Here is a 17,114-nt window from a genome sequence, read left to right on the forward strand (position 1 = left end):
AGAAATTAATTACATATTAGGCACTAGTTTAAAAATATTTACAAAACTAACATCCGGATTTATTACAAATCAAGTATAACGCACCTCAGGGACACGCTTTACGCCACGTATGGGGCACATTATACTGCAATAGGTGTTAGATCAGAAAATATAGTCTGACGGGTGCCTGATCAAGAAATATATTGTTCAACGGTGATTTTTCGGGAAAAATGTCCTACTTCGGGCACAAATACACACGCATATATATATATAGGATAAAAGTTATTCCATCTTTCCATTATGCACAAAAGCCCTAAATACAATAGGAATACATAGTTTTGTTCGAGCTTTAACCAACCGATTGCCATTTATGAGGCAGACTGAACATCTTCCTCTTTATGCTTTACTCTCAGACCTATTATTATATTTTTGCCAATAGATTCTACAAACACCCTCATTGACTTATAAATTCTCATCGAGTATAGTCGATATCAACAGTCCTCGGACAAATTCACACCTTCGAGCCTTCTCCTCGTGCTCCTTGTCTGACAGTTGTGACTGTTGAGGTTTTCTGTCATGATAAACTATTGTTAGAAACTTGAATCCAACTGAAAATTATGGATCCACGGGGAAGTAAATACAGGCAAACTCTAAGCATCCACTGCCATTAAAATTTCGTGGATTGAAGGCATTGATTGCCTTCATAGCCCTTTCCTACAAGGGAGGCATGAGTAAAACCGACAGCCTTCTTAAGACTTTAGTACCCGTATCTACCTACAGGCCAGCATCGCTAACTATAACAGCACAGTATTTTTTTTCCTAAGCCACACCATTTCATAGCATTGACGACTTGCTCAAAGTCATTCACTATATCGAAGGGCATAGTGGACTACCAACAGCTCGACTTTTTTACAGGACCAGATAAAGAAACAAAATGACTCGTATCACAAGGATATATGACTCGGTATTTTTACCTTTCTAGAGATTCTTTATCTAAGCTTTCCTTCTCTGCACTTGGTTCAACAATCGAAAGAGACTGAAAGCTTAAAGGCTCATCGGTTGTCAGTGGATTGAACATAAAGGATGACAGTAATGGATCGGCTTCAACATTGGAGGGAGAAACAATGCACGAAGATCCTCCAAGAAGGGAATGCAAGTTTCCTTCTCGCAGTTCTTTTCTCAACATAGAAAATGTCAAATTCGATCCACCCTTGCGTAATCTTCGCCTGCGCTGTAGGTAAATTCCAGTCAAGGAATAACCTGAACCTTTCAAGACATTCCAACTCGCAAACAAACAAAAGAAAATTAAACATACAAAGAAAAAAGAAAAGGCTTTAACGGGGCCAGCAAAGTATAAGTGTGGCAACCGCGAGCCGAAATGTATTCACGTTTCACATGCATTGCATCACCATGGCAAATGTCACACCATCGTAGACATCAAATCAAATTGAAGTGTTTAGCATTTTTAGAGTAGCGAATATTATATAACCATCAAAACCAAAAAAGCCCAGACAAAAGCATCATAAAAAGGATATCTTAAGAAAATTCCCATGTTGCATAGTAATGTGGCTAACAATATCCATCCCGACTCTCTTCACGCAAACCGGGCACACCTGAAAAGGTTAACATTCAACCAAACGCCTATTAAGCAAAATTCAAATTTAACTCTCATGCAATGTTGTGTCTAAGAGACCAAATAATTTTAAAGTTTAGACCTAAGCAGCTTCATGCCATACACCAGAAATGAGAATGATATTCAAGCAAACAACATCTGTAACTCTAGCAGCGGTAAATTCACAGTGAAAGACGCATAATTAGTAAAATTAGCAAGGATCTATTTTAAATTAAATTCCCCAATTCAACACAAACTCAGCTGTAAATCCCTAATTCAAATTTCAATTTCCTTTTTTCCAATTACGAAATACTACATATACATTTCTCTACTTATAAAGTTCAAACGCCCTCCCCCAACAACATTCAAACAACCTAAAAAGTTCAAATTGATTCCTGATAAAGTCAATAAGAAAAACACAAATTTCATCACTAGAAATAAACTTTTACGAGAAATTAGGAAAAAGTTACCCCATTTTTTACTTCTAGGGGATGCTCCTCATCGATGTGACAACAAAGTCCAACAATATCGAAATCCTCAGCGCAGAACGGACATAAAAACTCCGCCTTGAAATCCTCATCTCCGTCAACTTCTTCATATCCTCCTCCCAGAAACAGATCTAAACACAACAAAAGCAAAATTGATCAAAAAATTAATTTTGAAAAATCATTTTCTAGAACCCAACAGAAAGAACAATACAAACCAGATCGGGGTTGATGACGCCTTGAGGAAGACGAAGACGAAGAATTGGAAAATCTAAATCTCCATGAATTTGACTCCATTTCCCCCTTTAGTTGAGAAAAGAACGCTACTTTTCCCCCTCTCGTTTGAGTTTCGATCCAAGTAGTTGAGGATTTTTTTATGAATTTATTGAAATGGAGTCCCTAAAAAGTCTATAAATGGTTAGTTTATGTTAAAAAAACCCTAAATACGAAGAAATGAAGAATTAAAAGTGAGAGAGAAAACAAAAGGGAGGGAAACAGAGCAGATACTCTCCACCGAACTTCTGGTATGAGAGTCAGGCAGGCGTTCAGCTTCTTTTATAAACACGTTTAATTTATTGGTTGTTTTATAAACTTGCCCATTAAGTATTCCGAAATTATGGAAACGCCCCTCTCCAGTCTCCACGTTCGGTTGATTTATCCGAATATACTATTTTAAAAGATTAAAAATCAAAATGGTAAATACCTTTAATTATTTATTAAAATGATATATTTTAGATGAAATTCTATGAAAATGTAATTAATCAGATATACCTTTTCACATATGTGATACAATCTTAAAAAGATAAATTGATGAAACATGTTTTTATTAAATTTCAAATAGTGTAAAAAAATATATTCACAAATTTAATAATAATATGTGTACGATTCTTATCTTTAGTTAAAAAATAATTATATTTTAGAAAAATATATATTTAAAGAGATAAAAAAATCAATATCTAACTGATGTAAATTTTACTAATTTATATTAAGTATTGCGAATGAAAAATATCATTTTACTAAAATTGATTTTGGTAAAGAAATACTATATTAGAAATTTTGCTATAGTTTTAAGTGTCATTCTTCATGCCACTCTTTTTGTAATCACGTTATTTTATATAATAATTATATTTAAAATAATATATATTTTTCATAATGTTTAATACGTTTACAATTTATGTTATAAAAATTTAATATACAACACATAATTGAATCATTTCCATGTTTAAAAATGGCTTTGAAATGGACCTGAGCTTATAATAACTTGTGTTATCATAATATCTAATTTAGATTAATGATCAATAAATTAAATATTAATAATTATATAAATGATAATAATAATTTAATAAGAAACATTAAAAACTCAGTTGGATTAATAAATAAATAATTACATAATACCAAAAATATAATCAGCTTGGGAAAATCCCCCCCGCCCTGTATTGTAAATCCACATGTTGTCCAAGCTCTTCATACATGAACAAAACAGAAGAAACGGCAGAAAAGGACAACTAAAAACCAAGTAATGGCACATTAATTTCTATCTATTGTTGAACCAAGATGAACACAAGAACAGCTAGGAAGATTGAGATTACCGTTGTAGAGCCCTTCCGATGACCCCCGTTTGTTGGTAACATCGAAGGGAGTGCACACTCCTCGCCGTTGAATAACACTTTCGAGGGGAATCCATCCCTTGCAGCAATGTTAATGGAAGGGGTAGTTTTCTTGGTGAATGAGATAACTGATTGTTGTTTGCCGGGCACCCTAGGATCTCTCTCCGGGTTCGCTCCATCGGTTTCTGCAACTATATAGTTTAATCCGGGAAGTCCTTGCATGAATATAGTATTGTTAACACCATCCAACTCCAAGGCAGTTCCATTGAAGGAATACATCTTTTGAAACCCAGGGGTTGCTTTATCCAATTGTACCGCAGCAAACCAATCCGGGAAGGCGATTTCATCCCAATTGAAGATTGTGATCCTAGCACTCCATCCTCGAGAGAAGTCCGAGTAAAGATGCCAGTTTATGCTGACCCCACAATTGTCACCGCACGGCATTGGATTCGGCACTTTTAGATGTTTAAGATCGGCCCATGCATTGGTTACAGCAATTCGGTTCTCAAATGGGACAAGAAGTGCCTCCGGTGGAACAAGAACAGCCGGAGCATTTGTTCTACAAGTGTTGTCAGTGCTGCTAGGGCACCCACATGCACAAGTCGGGCATGGATGACTGATTCGTTGAAGTATGCGGAAAACGATACACAGCACTTGGGCTTTGCATTCTTGGGCTGTGTAATATTGCAAACCACCTGCCAGCTAGCAACTACTGTCTTATTTGATGGCAAACCACTAGGATCGGGGAATTGGCTGGGGCTTACGCGGACTGGGGGACCACATTTGTAATCGGGGTTCAATGTGCCGTTGATCTTCCAATTCTGAGGAGGAGAGAGCTCAGAGCGGTTGAGGTCCGGTGGCATTTTAAAGACCTGCATCTGGAATACTGAACTTGACTTGCTAGGGTCCATTGTTAGTGGCAAGATTGTACCATTACGGCAACAATTCGGTATCAGCCCAAGGGTCGTATCATTGGCCTTCGTCGGGGGCAGGTCAATAATTGTTGGCCTCCTCTCACAATTTAACACATTAGCAAAATCTAGCTCCCTATAGTACTGCCCTTGCGGACCAAATAAGCAGTCCGTTGAATCCACAATATATGGATAAGCCCCTTTCATTATATATATAAATTCATCCCTCATCCAATCAAAACTCAATTTCCAATTATCAAGTCGCCCAAGGGGGTTATGGTTTGAGATAGTAACCTGTGCCCAGTAATTTGAATCATATGTTCTCGTCACATCATACATGATACTAAGATCACCGCTTTGCCGAGGTAGGTAGTCATCGTCTACCGTAACATTAGTTTTGAATTTTGGATCTTTGGTACAACAAACTTGCATCTCACTTTTACCTGGAAGAACCGGCAACAGCAAAATATAAGTCCATCAATACACAAACAGCAAATCCAAATAAATTCATAAAAAGAAACTATCGGAAACAGAGATGAACAAAAAACTAGACTAATGCTCGAAATTATGTTCCGACAACAATAATCAGTCTAAAAAGCAGCCATGATAAGTTGAAACGAGATCAAAGGGTTTCCATATCTATTCAACCATGGTCAAGAAAACTAAACTAAACTAATGCTCAAAGTTATAATCCGATAACAACAATCCAACTAATTAGGAGCTATAAGAACTTGAAACAAGGTCAAAGAGTTTCCATATCAATTCAACCATGGTCAAGAAAACTAAAGTAAACAAATACTTGAAATTATGATCCGACAACAACAATCAGTCTAATTAGGAGCCATAAGAACTTGAAACAAGATAAAAGAGTTTCCACCTCCATTCAACCATGGTTATTAAAATGATAATTAACATTGAAAAAACCGGGATAAGAGGGCTAACTCTGTGATAAAATCTGTAACAACATATGATTTTCATTGCAACAACAGAAAAAACCTCGGTTGATCCAACCCAAACATTGAAATTTGACCAAATCCAGAAAAATCCATGCAGGACACAAGAATCAAACGTATACATATACATATAAAATATATAAAAAAAATACCCATTTTTTTACCTTGCATAGAAGGCTTTGGACAAATGAACCCATCATTAGCAAGCTGAATGGTTTCAGGCAAAGGCACATTGGGAGGCTTCACTCCAAACTGAGTCCCAAGAAGCTTAACTTGAACTGAATCTGATTTAAATCACCGGCTGTCTCAATCGCCGTTTTCAGATCGGTCATCGGATACCCAGCAAAAACGGTACCGTTACCAACATTAGCAGGCAAACTCGTCCCATCAGCCAAAACCGCATTCGACGCCGAAACCAAGTACTCGTCATTTTGAAACCCAACAAAAACCTTCCACGATTTAAGTTTCTCGTCGCCGTTGTTCAGCACCGTTAAAACCGACTCGAATCTGTACGGCTGGTGCTTGGGATCCGTGGGTTTTAGCTTGGTTCCGGAGCTGTAAGCGTAGGATAAGTAGATCCCATTGCAAGAATCGGCGGCAGGTGATGGAGCAACGTCGACGGTTTGAGATGAAGAGAAGGGTAAAAGAGTGAAAATGAGTGAGAGGTTGAAGACGAAGAGCGGATTGTAGCTCTTGTTTGACGCCATGAAAATTGAGAGTTTCCGAGGAGAATGATCGAAACAACGAAAGCAAATCGAAAGCGATATTTGTAGTGAAAAGGAAACGCGTTGGATTGGTGTTCGAACAGGACAGCTTAGAAAAAGCTGGAAATTTTTTTAAATTATTAAACTCCACACGACAACGCTTTGATCGACTTTTTCATTTTTTATTGTTTAAGTTTTAAAAATTATAAAATAGTCATTAAATTTACTAAATCGATACAAAACAATCCTTAAATTGTTGAAATTATTATTTTTTACAACATTCAATGACATTTTGTAGATTATTTTATAACTTCTAGGTAACGTAGATTGAAAAAAGGTGAACAACTAAGCAGGATTTCAGGATAAACTAGGCAAAATTTCAAGATTAATATAATTTATTTTTAAACCGATGTAATGATTGATAGTGACATATTAAAATAAATTATTTTTAAAAAATTGAGAAAAAAAATTAGTAAAATTTTCAAAAAATATTAGTTTAATTTATCTTTTTGAAATAATTCAATAAATAAAATAAAATCTTAATTTAATTTCAAGATTGAAAATTGAAAACATAGGAATGCTGATTTATCAAAACCTAGGGTGGGCTGTCAACCTTCAACAAGCAAAACCCATCCCCAATCACGGTCACTAATGTTATCAAAGCCAAACTCCAAATTAGTTACTTCTGTGGAAACTTCCTGCAACATTGGATTATCATATAGATATAATAAATTATAATGCCATCAACTTGTGCTACTTAAGTTAAAATCAAATTCTAAATTCATCAATAGATCTCAGTAATTAAACGTAAGGATAAACGTTCGATCGAATCGATTTTAGTATAAAAACAATGTGAGTTATTCGAGATAATAAGTCCTATTTTATAATTTGAACTTGACTTGAAAATTTTTCAATTCAAGTTTAGTTTTTGTTAAAATTTATTATAAATATTTATAATACTATAATATTATTTTATTTCAATTTAAATAGTTTTTATAAACATATACAATACATATATATTTCTTCGTATTTTTTATGTGATATACATATATAATACAGCGTCGAGGGACTCGACTCATAAGGGTGAGTATTCGGTCGAGTCGAGTTGAGTCAAAAACTCTGAGTTATTCGAATCTATGAGTCATATTTTATGACTCGAACTTAACTTGAATTTTTTTAGCCAAGTCGAGTTTAAGAAATTTGAGTTGTTCAAGTTTCTATACAAATCTAATTGTAATAATTTATAGTACATATTTGTTCCAATTTTTCGACTTTCTCTAACTAGCTAACTATATATATATATATATAGTCATATTCTTTTCACATTATAATGTTATTTAATATATCACATACAATCTAAAATTATAAAATATATTTACAATATTATATTTTAAAGGTATTTTGAAGATAAAAGATTGATGTGAGTATTAAGGAGTTAAAGGATTGATGTGGAAAAAAAATTGCAAACAATTGTAGTCAAAAGATTAAGTATGTGGCTTAAATTTAGTCAAATACATACTTAAAATGAAGGATGAATTTAAGAAATATTTTAAAAAATAGAAAATTTGTTATCAAAAGTGGAATTGAAAATATGTATGTATTCTGTGATGGTTTATAAGCATGTGGTTGAAACTAGGTAAAAAACGACTTAAAATGAATGAGAATTTGAAGGGATATGACCAAATCACAAATATGTTAAGAATACTCATCCATGGTTTTTCGAGTTACTCAAAAATTTGAAATTCCAACTTGATTCGAACTCAAAAACTGAATTGATAATTCAAGTTAACATGAATAACTCGAAAATGATAAAAATCGATTTTTTGAGTTGAGTTTTGCTCATCTCTTTCGGCTCAAACTTGAAAATCAATACATTAATTACAAAAAAAAATCGAGTTATTCGAGTTACTATTCAAGTTACTATTCGAATTATTCGAGTTGTATTTTTATTTTATAACTCAATTTGATCTATGAAATTTTTTTGAGTCGAATTAAATTTATAAAATTACAACTCGATATCAATTCATGTTGAGTTTTTTTTAGTCGGGTAGAGTTTCGCTTACCCCGAGATACTTATTTATAATAATTTGGCCGGATTATAAAAAATCTGAGATCAAATCGTATAGTTTATTTTTTTTACAAATAATACAATTAAGTAATAATAGTACAATTTGTTTTTTTAAGTTAAATTTAAATAATATTAATAACTAGTGAAGAAAACTTTAATGTCTAAGCATAAAATTCAAGAGTTTAAATATTAAAATTAAAAATTCAAATTACATAATCTAAATATAAAATTTAAAAATCTAAATTGCATTATTCAAAGTCTTAACATAAAACTTAAAGTTTTTAATATATATTAATAAAAAAATATAGTTCATTGACGATCATTTCTTACCAACCTAAACATTACCTCAAATCATCTACTTAAAATTTAATATTATATTTACATGTGATGTCTAAACATCATCCTTTTTATCAATGAAAATTGTAGATTGCTCCAAAATCAAATCATACATATAAAAAAATATTTTAAATATATAATAATATTATAATAACATATATTTAGAAATAATAATATTTAAATATTATAAAATAAAAAAAAAATCAAATTCAAATTCTCAACTTCAGCGTATATTTGGAAAAAGGTCTAAAATAAAAAAAATTATTTAAAAGGTCTAAAATAAAAAAAAATATATTGTCTGAGTTATCGAGCATCTATCTTAAATACCAATATAAAACAATAATAATTAATATTATATTGAAAATTTTAAAATTCAAATTCTCCACTTCAGCGTATATTTGGAAAAAGATTTGAATCCCCACCACACAAAAAAAAGAGTAATTTCCACTTTATGCTGTTTGGCGCCTCAGAAAATTTCATTTGCCCTTTTTCCTGTCAGCCTTATCCTTAGTTCCTCACTATCCTTCTCTTCCCTTTTCTGGGATCCAAAGCTGGTACTGAAACTGGGAATTTCCCCTTTTGAACAAATACATATAAACCACACGTTCATAACGAGAACGTCAAATTACTAATACAATTTGATTAAGAAAATCAGAATTAAAAACCTCCATTTTCTTACACTTTCCTTCCTCAAACCCAAAGATATATAGAGTTAGCCAACACTAAAAAGAACTACAAATTAACCAAAGATTACACTTGAAAACGGTTAGATACCCATCACAGAGCCTATTATGTTCGTTCTAAAATATATATTCCACAAATTAAGCATAAACAGAGCCGTACGATAGCGCCATTAAAAGGACTGCAGCTTGTTCTTCCTCTCCTAACTTTCTTCTTTGCTTCTCAACCTTTGATCTTTGCATCAGAACTTCTCTCCGTAAATATAGCAATCTTTGCTTCAAATTATCGCCAAAATTTTTATTGTTTCCCTTCTTTGATTTCTTGTATTCTCCTTTGTTTAATCCCATAATTGCTCTCCTCTTTTTCCTGCTTCTGATTCCACACGCATTGCATAGTGACTGTAAAACAAACAGAAAAAAATAAGATTAAACGCCAAATCAGATCAAATCAAAGTGAAATAAACGTCAAAATGGGTTTGAACAAAAATACCTTGGGGCCAGCTGGGCCTCCTCTCCAAAGGGGAGTCTTAGAGGTACCGCAATCGGCACAATTCTTCTTTGTTTCAATGCTAATGGCTTGATCTAGCGATTCTTCTGGTGAAATACACTCTGGGTATTTCTTGTTTCGATCTTGAGAAACTGATCCCTGCAAAAAAAAACCCCAAGAAAACAGAGAATCAGCTAAGAGAAATGGGAAGACGAAGTACAAGAACGAATCGAATAAGGTAATGAGAGATAAATCACTCACTTTTTCACTTTGATCCGACATTTTTACTTCATATTCCGAAGATCTGAAACCAACCCAAGTTCTTAAACACGAAGAGTTAGAATGGGCAGTGAGAATAAAAGCTGATTGGATAAGAAAATAAGGTTAAAGAGATCAGATAAATGGATGTTTTGGGAGGAAATTGAAGGAAAGTGACAATAAATAAACCGACATGAAACAACACACGAAGGGCGGATCTAGATACCGCTTTTATAAACTGGATGGGAAACCCTAGATCCGAGCATATGAAATGACGAAAATACTACTGGTAGGTATAGTATTTATCGTTTGTTGCCACCCGCCAAATTCCCTAATAATTGTCCATGAAATGAACAAAAAGGGCGTCATTGTTCTTTTTGCCTTCATTTGTTTCTGTTTTGGGCTCCAAATTTTTAATTTCGTTTACTGTTTGTTTTCCCGGAAAAAAATTGGATTTGAAAGAGGTCATTTTTATTCGGTTAACTTACGTGAATAATTTTTTATTATTATTAAAGTAAAAGATGTTTTAAAATTTTAGTTTAAAAATAGCATTTTTAATATTATTATAAAATAAAACATCATAACATCAATTGTTAAAAGCAATTTTTTAAATAATTACTATGATCCGATTTATTGATAGACTAATTCAGATTAAATATTGCATAATAAGAGTGACCCCCTCAACTTAGTTTATTCATTTCACAAACCCCAAGATTTTAATTCTTAACCTTACTTAAATAATCTAGTACGTCGCTTTACTAAACCAATTAATTGTTGGTAGTTAAAAATAATTTTTTAATATTATATTAAAATAAAACTCATTTATTATTATTATTATTATTATTATTATTATCCCATATGATTTGAAACAGTATTGACCTTTTTAAGTTTGAAATTGTACTTTTGATAATTAAACTCAAAATTGTTAATGTTGGGCATATGAAAGTCAAAAGAAATAGAATAATTAAACTCAAAATTGTTAATGTTGGACCCTAATCATATTTATATTTATTGTCTTCAATCTTTTTTTTTCATTAATAATATCGGATGATTATAATATAGTATATATTCAGAAGTTTTTTAACCAATCGACGACATACATACATGTTACAGACGTAATTACTTAAACTCAAAATCTATATAGACAATAACATTCTTTTTACCATAAAGTCACTTAATGTTTTATCATCAATCTTTTTATTTAATAAGCCATCCAAGGTGAAATTATTCCAATAATATGATGCTTTTTTTTTACAATATAAGATGTAAAAAAATATTCAAATAGGATACTTGTTACGAAATCCATTAAAAATTGTCAGTATTTTATAATGATTTTTGAAAAATACTTAGACCATTGAACGGGTCCTAGAATACCGTTAGTTTTTCATATCATCGTACATAAAATATAAAGAAAAAGTCTTACAATCCAAATAATTTTCAAAAATTATAGTGTACTTCAAACGACTTTTAATAAAAGTTGTAATAAATATATTAGTTGAAAATATTTTTTTTCATAGTCTATAGGATCAATTTTTCTTTCAACACAGTATTCAAAGAATTTTGTCAATATAAAATATTAAAAATCTAAATTGTTATAAAATTATTTCAAACTATGATATAAAATATATATTATAAGTCACATTATATTATAACAAAAATAGGATAAAGGAAGGAGCAACTGGTTTTTGTGGTGCACAAAACTCAAAGCCAATGACAAGTGAGTATCAAACAGCTGTTAAAATGAAACAGTCCATTGAAACATTCTCAAACAAGTCAATATTTGTCGGTAAGAAAATGACTCCACCCATATCTATTTCGATTTACTTTTTTAATTTATTTTTTATATAATGGTTTGTTTATATAGATTAATTCGGTTAAATTAATAAAATATTGTAGTTGAAATTCCTTTATTTTATAATGATTATTAAAATGATTAGTAATTGAAATCGATCTTAACAAAATTATTTGTAGTTTCTAGTAACTTTATTTTAAATTTTTTATATTTTTAGAATCAAACTAAAAAAAATATTAAAAGTATAATAATTATAATAAAATTCTCAAGAATACATTCAAAATAATTTTTTAAAATTAAATTCATTTAAAACTGATTTCTTAAAATACTTATTTTAGTTCCTCCACTTTTTTATATTTTAATTTTAAAATATAAAAGTAAAAACAAAATAAAATTATCGACGTAACACTCACTTCACTATTATTTTTTCTTTTATACTTTTAAGATCAAATTTAAAGGATATTAAAAGTATATAATTTAAAATAGAATTTTATATTCTATAATAAAATGAAACGATGAGTTAAAAAATCGCCCAAAATGATTTTTGAAAATTTAGTTCACTTAAAATTAATTTCTGAATTTTTTTAGTTCTTTTACCTCTCTTTTTTTACAATTTAGTTTCAAAATATAGATTTATAAAAATTTTATACTCGATATATATATTATCTAAATGTATCTAAGAATAACTTTGAAGCTCAATTAAATTTAAAAACTTATTCAACACAAAAAATTGCTTAAATAATGACAAAATCAAGAGAAGAGACAGTTTATTAACACTATTTTTCGTTATTATCATTATTGAAGATAAAAGTATTTTATTATCTTATTTACATGATTTAATGAAAAATTTTATTTAAAAAAATAAATATTTGAAGTAAATGATAATTGTGAAAGGCACGTGATTTTCTCCATAATCATAGGACTTAATTTTTCAAAAGACTGGAAAAAAAATGACTGACTAATTAAAATTTATCTTTTTTTCAACAAACAAAACCCAACTACTTCCTTAATATTCCGTACATAGAAAATACACACACGTAAAGACATGCTGTTAATTTCTTTAATTCTTCTGGCAAATAGAGAAACCATAAAATGAGGTTTATCAATACTCAGTACTCAAACTCTATTTCATGTGACATGGGACAAGCAAATAACGACCGAAACAAATTCAGACACAAATACAAGGCAACTACCGCAACCCACATAGCCATTTGAGTGGAAGGGCCATACTTATACAATGATAAAAACTCATGGAACCTCCCATGGCATTAGGTTGCACCAGTTCACATGTAATTTTATTGCTCTCACAACAGTAATCACTCCCTTCGTATTCGGATATACCATATTTTCATAGACTTACCTCGGTAACTCGTTCATCACAGTGAAAACCGGACCAACTAGATAACTGGACACATTGAGGTGTCCTGACCAAACTCAACCAAACTTTGACTCCAAGTATCAATCATTACCCCATTACGAACTGATTGCTTCATCAGACCGGCTGAGACCTGCGATAGAATTAACAGTCAATTTCAGCAAACAATTAAAGAAACAACCCTTCGAGTTCGGGGTTAAATCCGATGAAAGAATACAAACCCTCAACTGAAGTTGAATCCACCAGATGGAACTTTAACATCATTTCCTCCAAACTGGAAATTTTGTTGAGTACCATCACCAGGAGGCACTGTCTCTTCATCCTCCTCCAACCAGTAAGTCTCGAGAATCTTGACTGCCTTCTCATAGATCTCGTTATTGTCGTGACTCTGTAGATTTTCAATCTTCTCTAATCCCTCGGCATCTTCTATCAACTGGGCACAATAGTTAAGCTCTCCGCCACCAGCAGCCTTCTCAGCTTCACCGACCTTCAGAATATTCTCCAACCCTTCTAGACAGACTGTTATAATTCTTGGATCGGGGCATGCTAGGAGATCACACAAAGGTCTTATGCATCCTTGACTGACCAGGTACCTACATGTTCACATCAGGACAATGATTTAGTGGTTGGTTCAATAAGAACGGAACCAAGGAATCAAAACAGGAAAACAGATAAGTTGAACAAATAACATACTTGATTTGATCGTGAGTGCCACCAGAGGTAGCATTTGAAATTGCCCATGCTGCTTCTTTCTTTATATCAAATTCAGCACTTTGAAGTAGGTTCACCATGGGACCAATTATCCCAGCATTGATCACATCCTAGAATAATTTTAAATATAATGATAAACATAGCATAAGCGAGAAGTCCAGTAGTAAAAGGAGCAGCAAATAAATAAATTCAGACGATTAGAAACATGTTTGAAGCAAATATTGCCATAATTTCTCACCTGAATCTGTTCCTTGTTTCCGGCTGTAATGTTTGAGATAGTCCAGCAAGCCTCCTTTTTTATGCTCTTTTTATGGTTATGGGTCAACAGGCTCAAAAGGCATGTTAATGCACCATGGTCAATAATACACTGAAAATGAAGGCCATGAAGTCATAAAAGAATAAAATAAAAACCAGCAGAAGCAGAAAGCAAAAAAATTAAGAACGAATCAGAATCTTAAACTGTACCTGAGTCTGTAAATCATCTCCCGTCACAATATTTCCGACTGTACGGAGAGCGGGAATGAGCACTGAAGGAGACGAACTACTGCAAAAAAAATGTAAAAACCATTTGGTTCACAGAAAAATAAAGAAGACAACCCAAAGATGGTTTTAGGTGTTCTACTCACAGTAGGAGCTCAACAAGACGTGGGCAAACTCCTGCCTCAATCACAGCTTGAATTTTGTCATTTGTGCCATCAGACAGATACGATAGAGCCCAACAGGCATCAGTGAGAACTTCTTCATCATTTGAATGAATGAGACGCTCAAGTGCAGGAAGGGCAGGACTCACCTAGCCAACAGATATACAACATTTAAAAGCTCAATTAAAAACACAACATAAAGATGGGTATAAATGACAATGCACGAAAAAGATGAAAACTTGATCAAATGGAGGTTGTGGCTTGCCCCTGCAGAAATTTGATAATGTCCAGGTCGCATTTCTCAGCATTGACAACTTCGAGTGTTCATTCAACTGTGCTAACAGCGGCATCAAGGCCCCATGACTGAGAACAAGATCACGACATCTAGGGGAATCTCCAGCAACATTCCCTAATGCCCACACTGCCTAAATATTTACAAACATATCACTCAATACAAAGCTCTTTATCATCATTACTAGTTAAAACAACAATATTCTAAAAATTGCAAGTCTCAAACCTACTTCAATTAGGATAAAACTTCAAAAAAATATACCTGCTCACGGACATCATCACTTGGGGAAGCAAGAAGCTTTACAATATAGGAACAGCCCCATGATCAATAACTACCTTTGTATTCTCAGATGTTCCAGAAGCAATATTTGTAAGTGCCCAAGCAGCCTCAAACTTCATGTTTTCCAAATAGACCAATGGTTATTAGCAATCAAGAAGCAACATTTGCAAACTCCCAAGCAACCACAAAATACAAAATTTCCCGTTATATCACCAATAATAGCATACAATTAAACCCAAAATATGGGTTTTAACAATCAAGAACTTATACCTGAAGCTGGGGGAAATCTTCCCTCATAAGAAACTCAACAAAGCGAGGAACGACGCCAGACTGTATCACTTCCTCAATTGGAGGACTCCGCTCTGTTTATTAAAAATTCAAGTTTCCTTCAACAACTTGGTTAACAATTAACAAAAAAAAAAGATAAAAATGTATAAAAAAAATTACCAATTGAAAGCAATTTCCGAAACTGAGTTGTTGCTTCTAGATGCGCTGCGCCGTCAGCAGACCAAACGCCGGCAACCATCGAAGGGAGACTCTCTAACTGCAATAACAAAACCCCAAATCAATAAAATTTCAGGGGTAAAGAAAGCATAAGTTGGAAATTTTGCTTAAGCGATTTTTAGATTACTTTTTTCTCGACGTTGGAAGACTGAAGAGTAGCGGACAATTGTTGAGCTTGGAGACCTTCGCGACGCTTCTTCTGCAGACTCTCTTCGCGCTTGCTTTTACGGATTTCAACCATGTTGTCTTCCCTTCTACGGCGACCTTCCTCCGCGTCAACCGCCACCTTGTAGCGGTTACGGCGGACCTCCGTTCTAGTGCTCGGTCTCAAAGACATATTCGGCGGCTGCTTTTTCAAAAACGAAACCAGGGAAAGGACAACGTCCAAGAAATTTGAGATTTTATAGAAATGGATCGAAAGAAGAAAAACCCTAGGGAAATTTGGGATTTTGAATTTTTATATATTAATGTTTTTTAGGAGAGAAGTTTAAATCATTAAATCAAAAAGAGAAAGTTGCAAGAGTGGGTTATATTTCTTTTTCATTTTAATAGTTATTGATTTTCAGGTTCGTTAAATATAATTATTATAAATTTTAATCATTTAATTACGCTAGTAAGTATAATATAATTATATTTTAAATCCTCATTTCATATTTAATTATATGAATTTTAAATAATTTTAATTTTAAACTATACAAATCATTTTATAAATATCTTAATATTTAAAAATAAATATTAATATTATAAAATTATAAATTATAGAAATAAAATAAATTATAAGCAAAATTAAATAAATAATTACGCTGCAATTTTTTGATAGGAAAACTATATGCAAAACTGAAAACAAAATATCGATTATGTTAATATTATAAAAATACGTATTATAAAAAATAGGTTTTTCTGATAGCAAAATCGATCTTTTTATAATATTATAACTATAAGCAAAATTATAATTTATAATTATAAGCAAAATCGATCTTCTTCTTTTTTACCTATTATGAAGATGGAGCTTTGATTTCGTTAGCTTTATAAGCTTTATTCTCTCGCTCACCGAAAAAAAAAAGCAAAACAAAACAAAAAAAAATCATATAAGAGTTATACAATAATTTTTTTAATTTGAATTAGTCATGTAAACGAACCGAATGAACACGAACAAGGTATGTTCATATTTGTTCGTTTAACTTTAACTGAATAAATCAACAAACACAAACATAAACGAACGAAAAATGTATTATTCGTGTTTGTTTACTAAGGAATGTAGCTTGTTTGTGATCGTTCATTTAAATGATAAACGAACACAAATGAACGAACATAAACGAACACAATAAACGAACGCGAACGAATACAATAAACGAACATAAATGAAAATATATATTTTATTTCCTAACAATTTTAGGATTATATTTTATTTACTTTTGAGCTTTTTTAGTTGTATTTAAA

At 32.1% G+C, this 17,114-nt stretch overlaps 2 protein-coding genes and 2 pseudogenes across 5 annotated transcripts; all 4 read right to left on the reverse strand.

Annotated features, from left to right (window-relative positions):
• Positions 1–250: 250 nt before the first annotated feature.
• On the reverse strand, positions 251–2,578 carry LOC120218466 (protein DEHYDRATION-INDUCED 19 homolog 4-like). 3 transcript variants are annotated; one of them, XM_039215384.1, is made up of 6 exons: positions 2,295–2,575; positions 2,062–2,210; positions 1,515–1,592; positions 954–1,216; positions 423–550; positions 251–338 (listed from the first exon to the last, which is right to left on the reverse strand). In XM_039215384.1, the coding sequence occupies exons 1-5, from the start codon at positions 2,371–2,373 to the stop codon at positions 442–444; spliced, it is 678 nt and encodes a 225-aa protein (XP_039071315.1). In that variant the 5' UTR covers positions 2,374–2,575; the 3' UTR covers positions 251–338; positions 423–441. The 3 variants fall into 3 exon arrangements, 2 of the variants coding, with proteins under 2 accessions (XP_039071315.1, XP_039071314.1); XM_039215383.1 differs by having other exon boundaries at positions 251–550; positions 2,295–2,574; XR_005525238.1 differs by lacking the exons at positions 251–338; positions 423–550 and adding an exon at positions 821–846 and having other exon boundaries at positions 886–1,216; positions 2,295–2,578.
• A 909-nt stretch (positions 2,579–3,487) lies between these two features.
• Positions 3,488–6,270, reverse strand: LOC120218462 (annotated as a pseudogene).
• Positions 6,271–9,275: 3,005 nt separating this feature from the next.
• Positions 9,276–10,272, reverse strand: LOC120218468 (GATA transcription factor 15-like). 2 transcript variants are annotated; one of them, XM_039215387.1, is made up of 3 exons: positions 10,084–10,272; positions 9,826–9,981; positions 9,276–9,734 (listed from the first exon to the last, which is right to left on the reverse strand). In XM_039215387.1, the coding sequence occupies exons 1-3, from the start codon at positions 10,102–10,104 to the stop codon at positions 9,477–9,479; spliced, it is 435 nt and encodes a 144-aa protein (XP_039071318.1). In that variant the 5' UTR covers positions 10,105–10,272; the 3' UTR covers positions 9,276–9,476. The 2 variants fall into 2 exon arrangements, with proteins under 2 accessions (XP_039071318.1, XP_039071317.1); XM_039215386.1 differs by having other exon boundaries at positions 9,826–10,272.
• Positions 10,273–12,970: 2,698 nt separating this feature from the next.
• LOC120218465 lies at positions 12,971–16,130 on the reverse strand (annotated as a pseudogene).
• Positions 16,131–17,114: the final 984 nt, after the last annotated feature.

This window comes from Hibiscus syriacus, unplaced genomic scaffold (genome assembly GCF_006381635.1).
Source record: "Hibiscus syriacus cultivar Baekdansim isolate YM2019G1 unplaced genomic scaffold, ASM638163v2 tig00110198_pilon, whole genome shotgun sequence".
Classification (NCBI taxonomy): Eukaryota; Viridiplantae; Streptophyta; class Magnoliopsida; order Malvales; family Malvaceae; genus Hibiscus; species Hibiscus syriacus.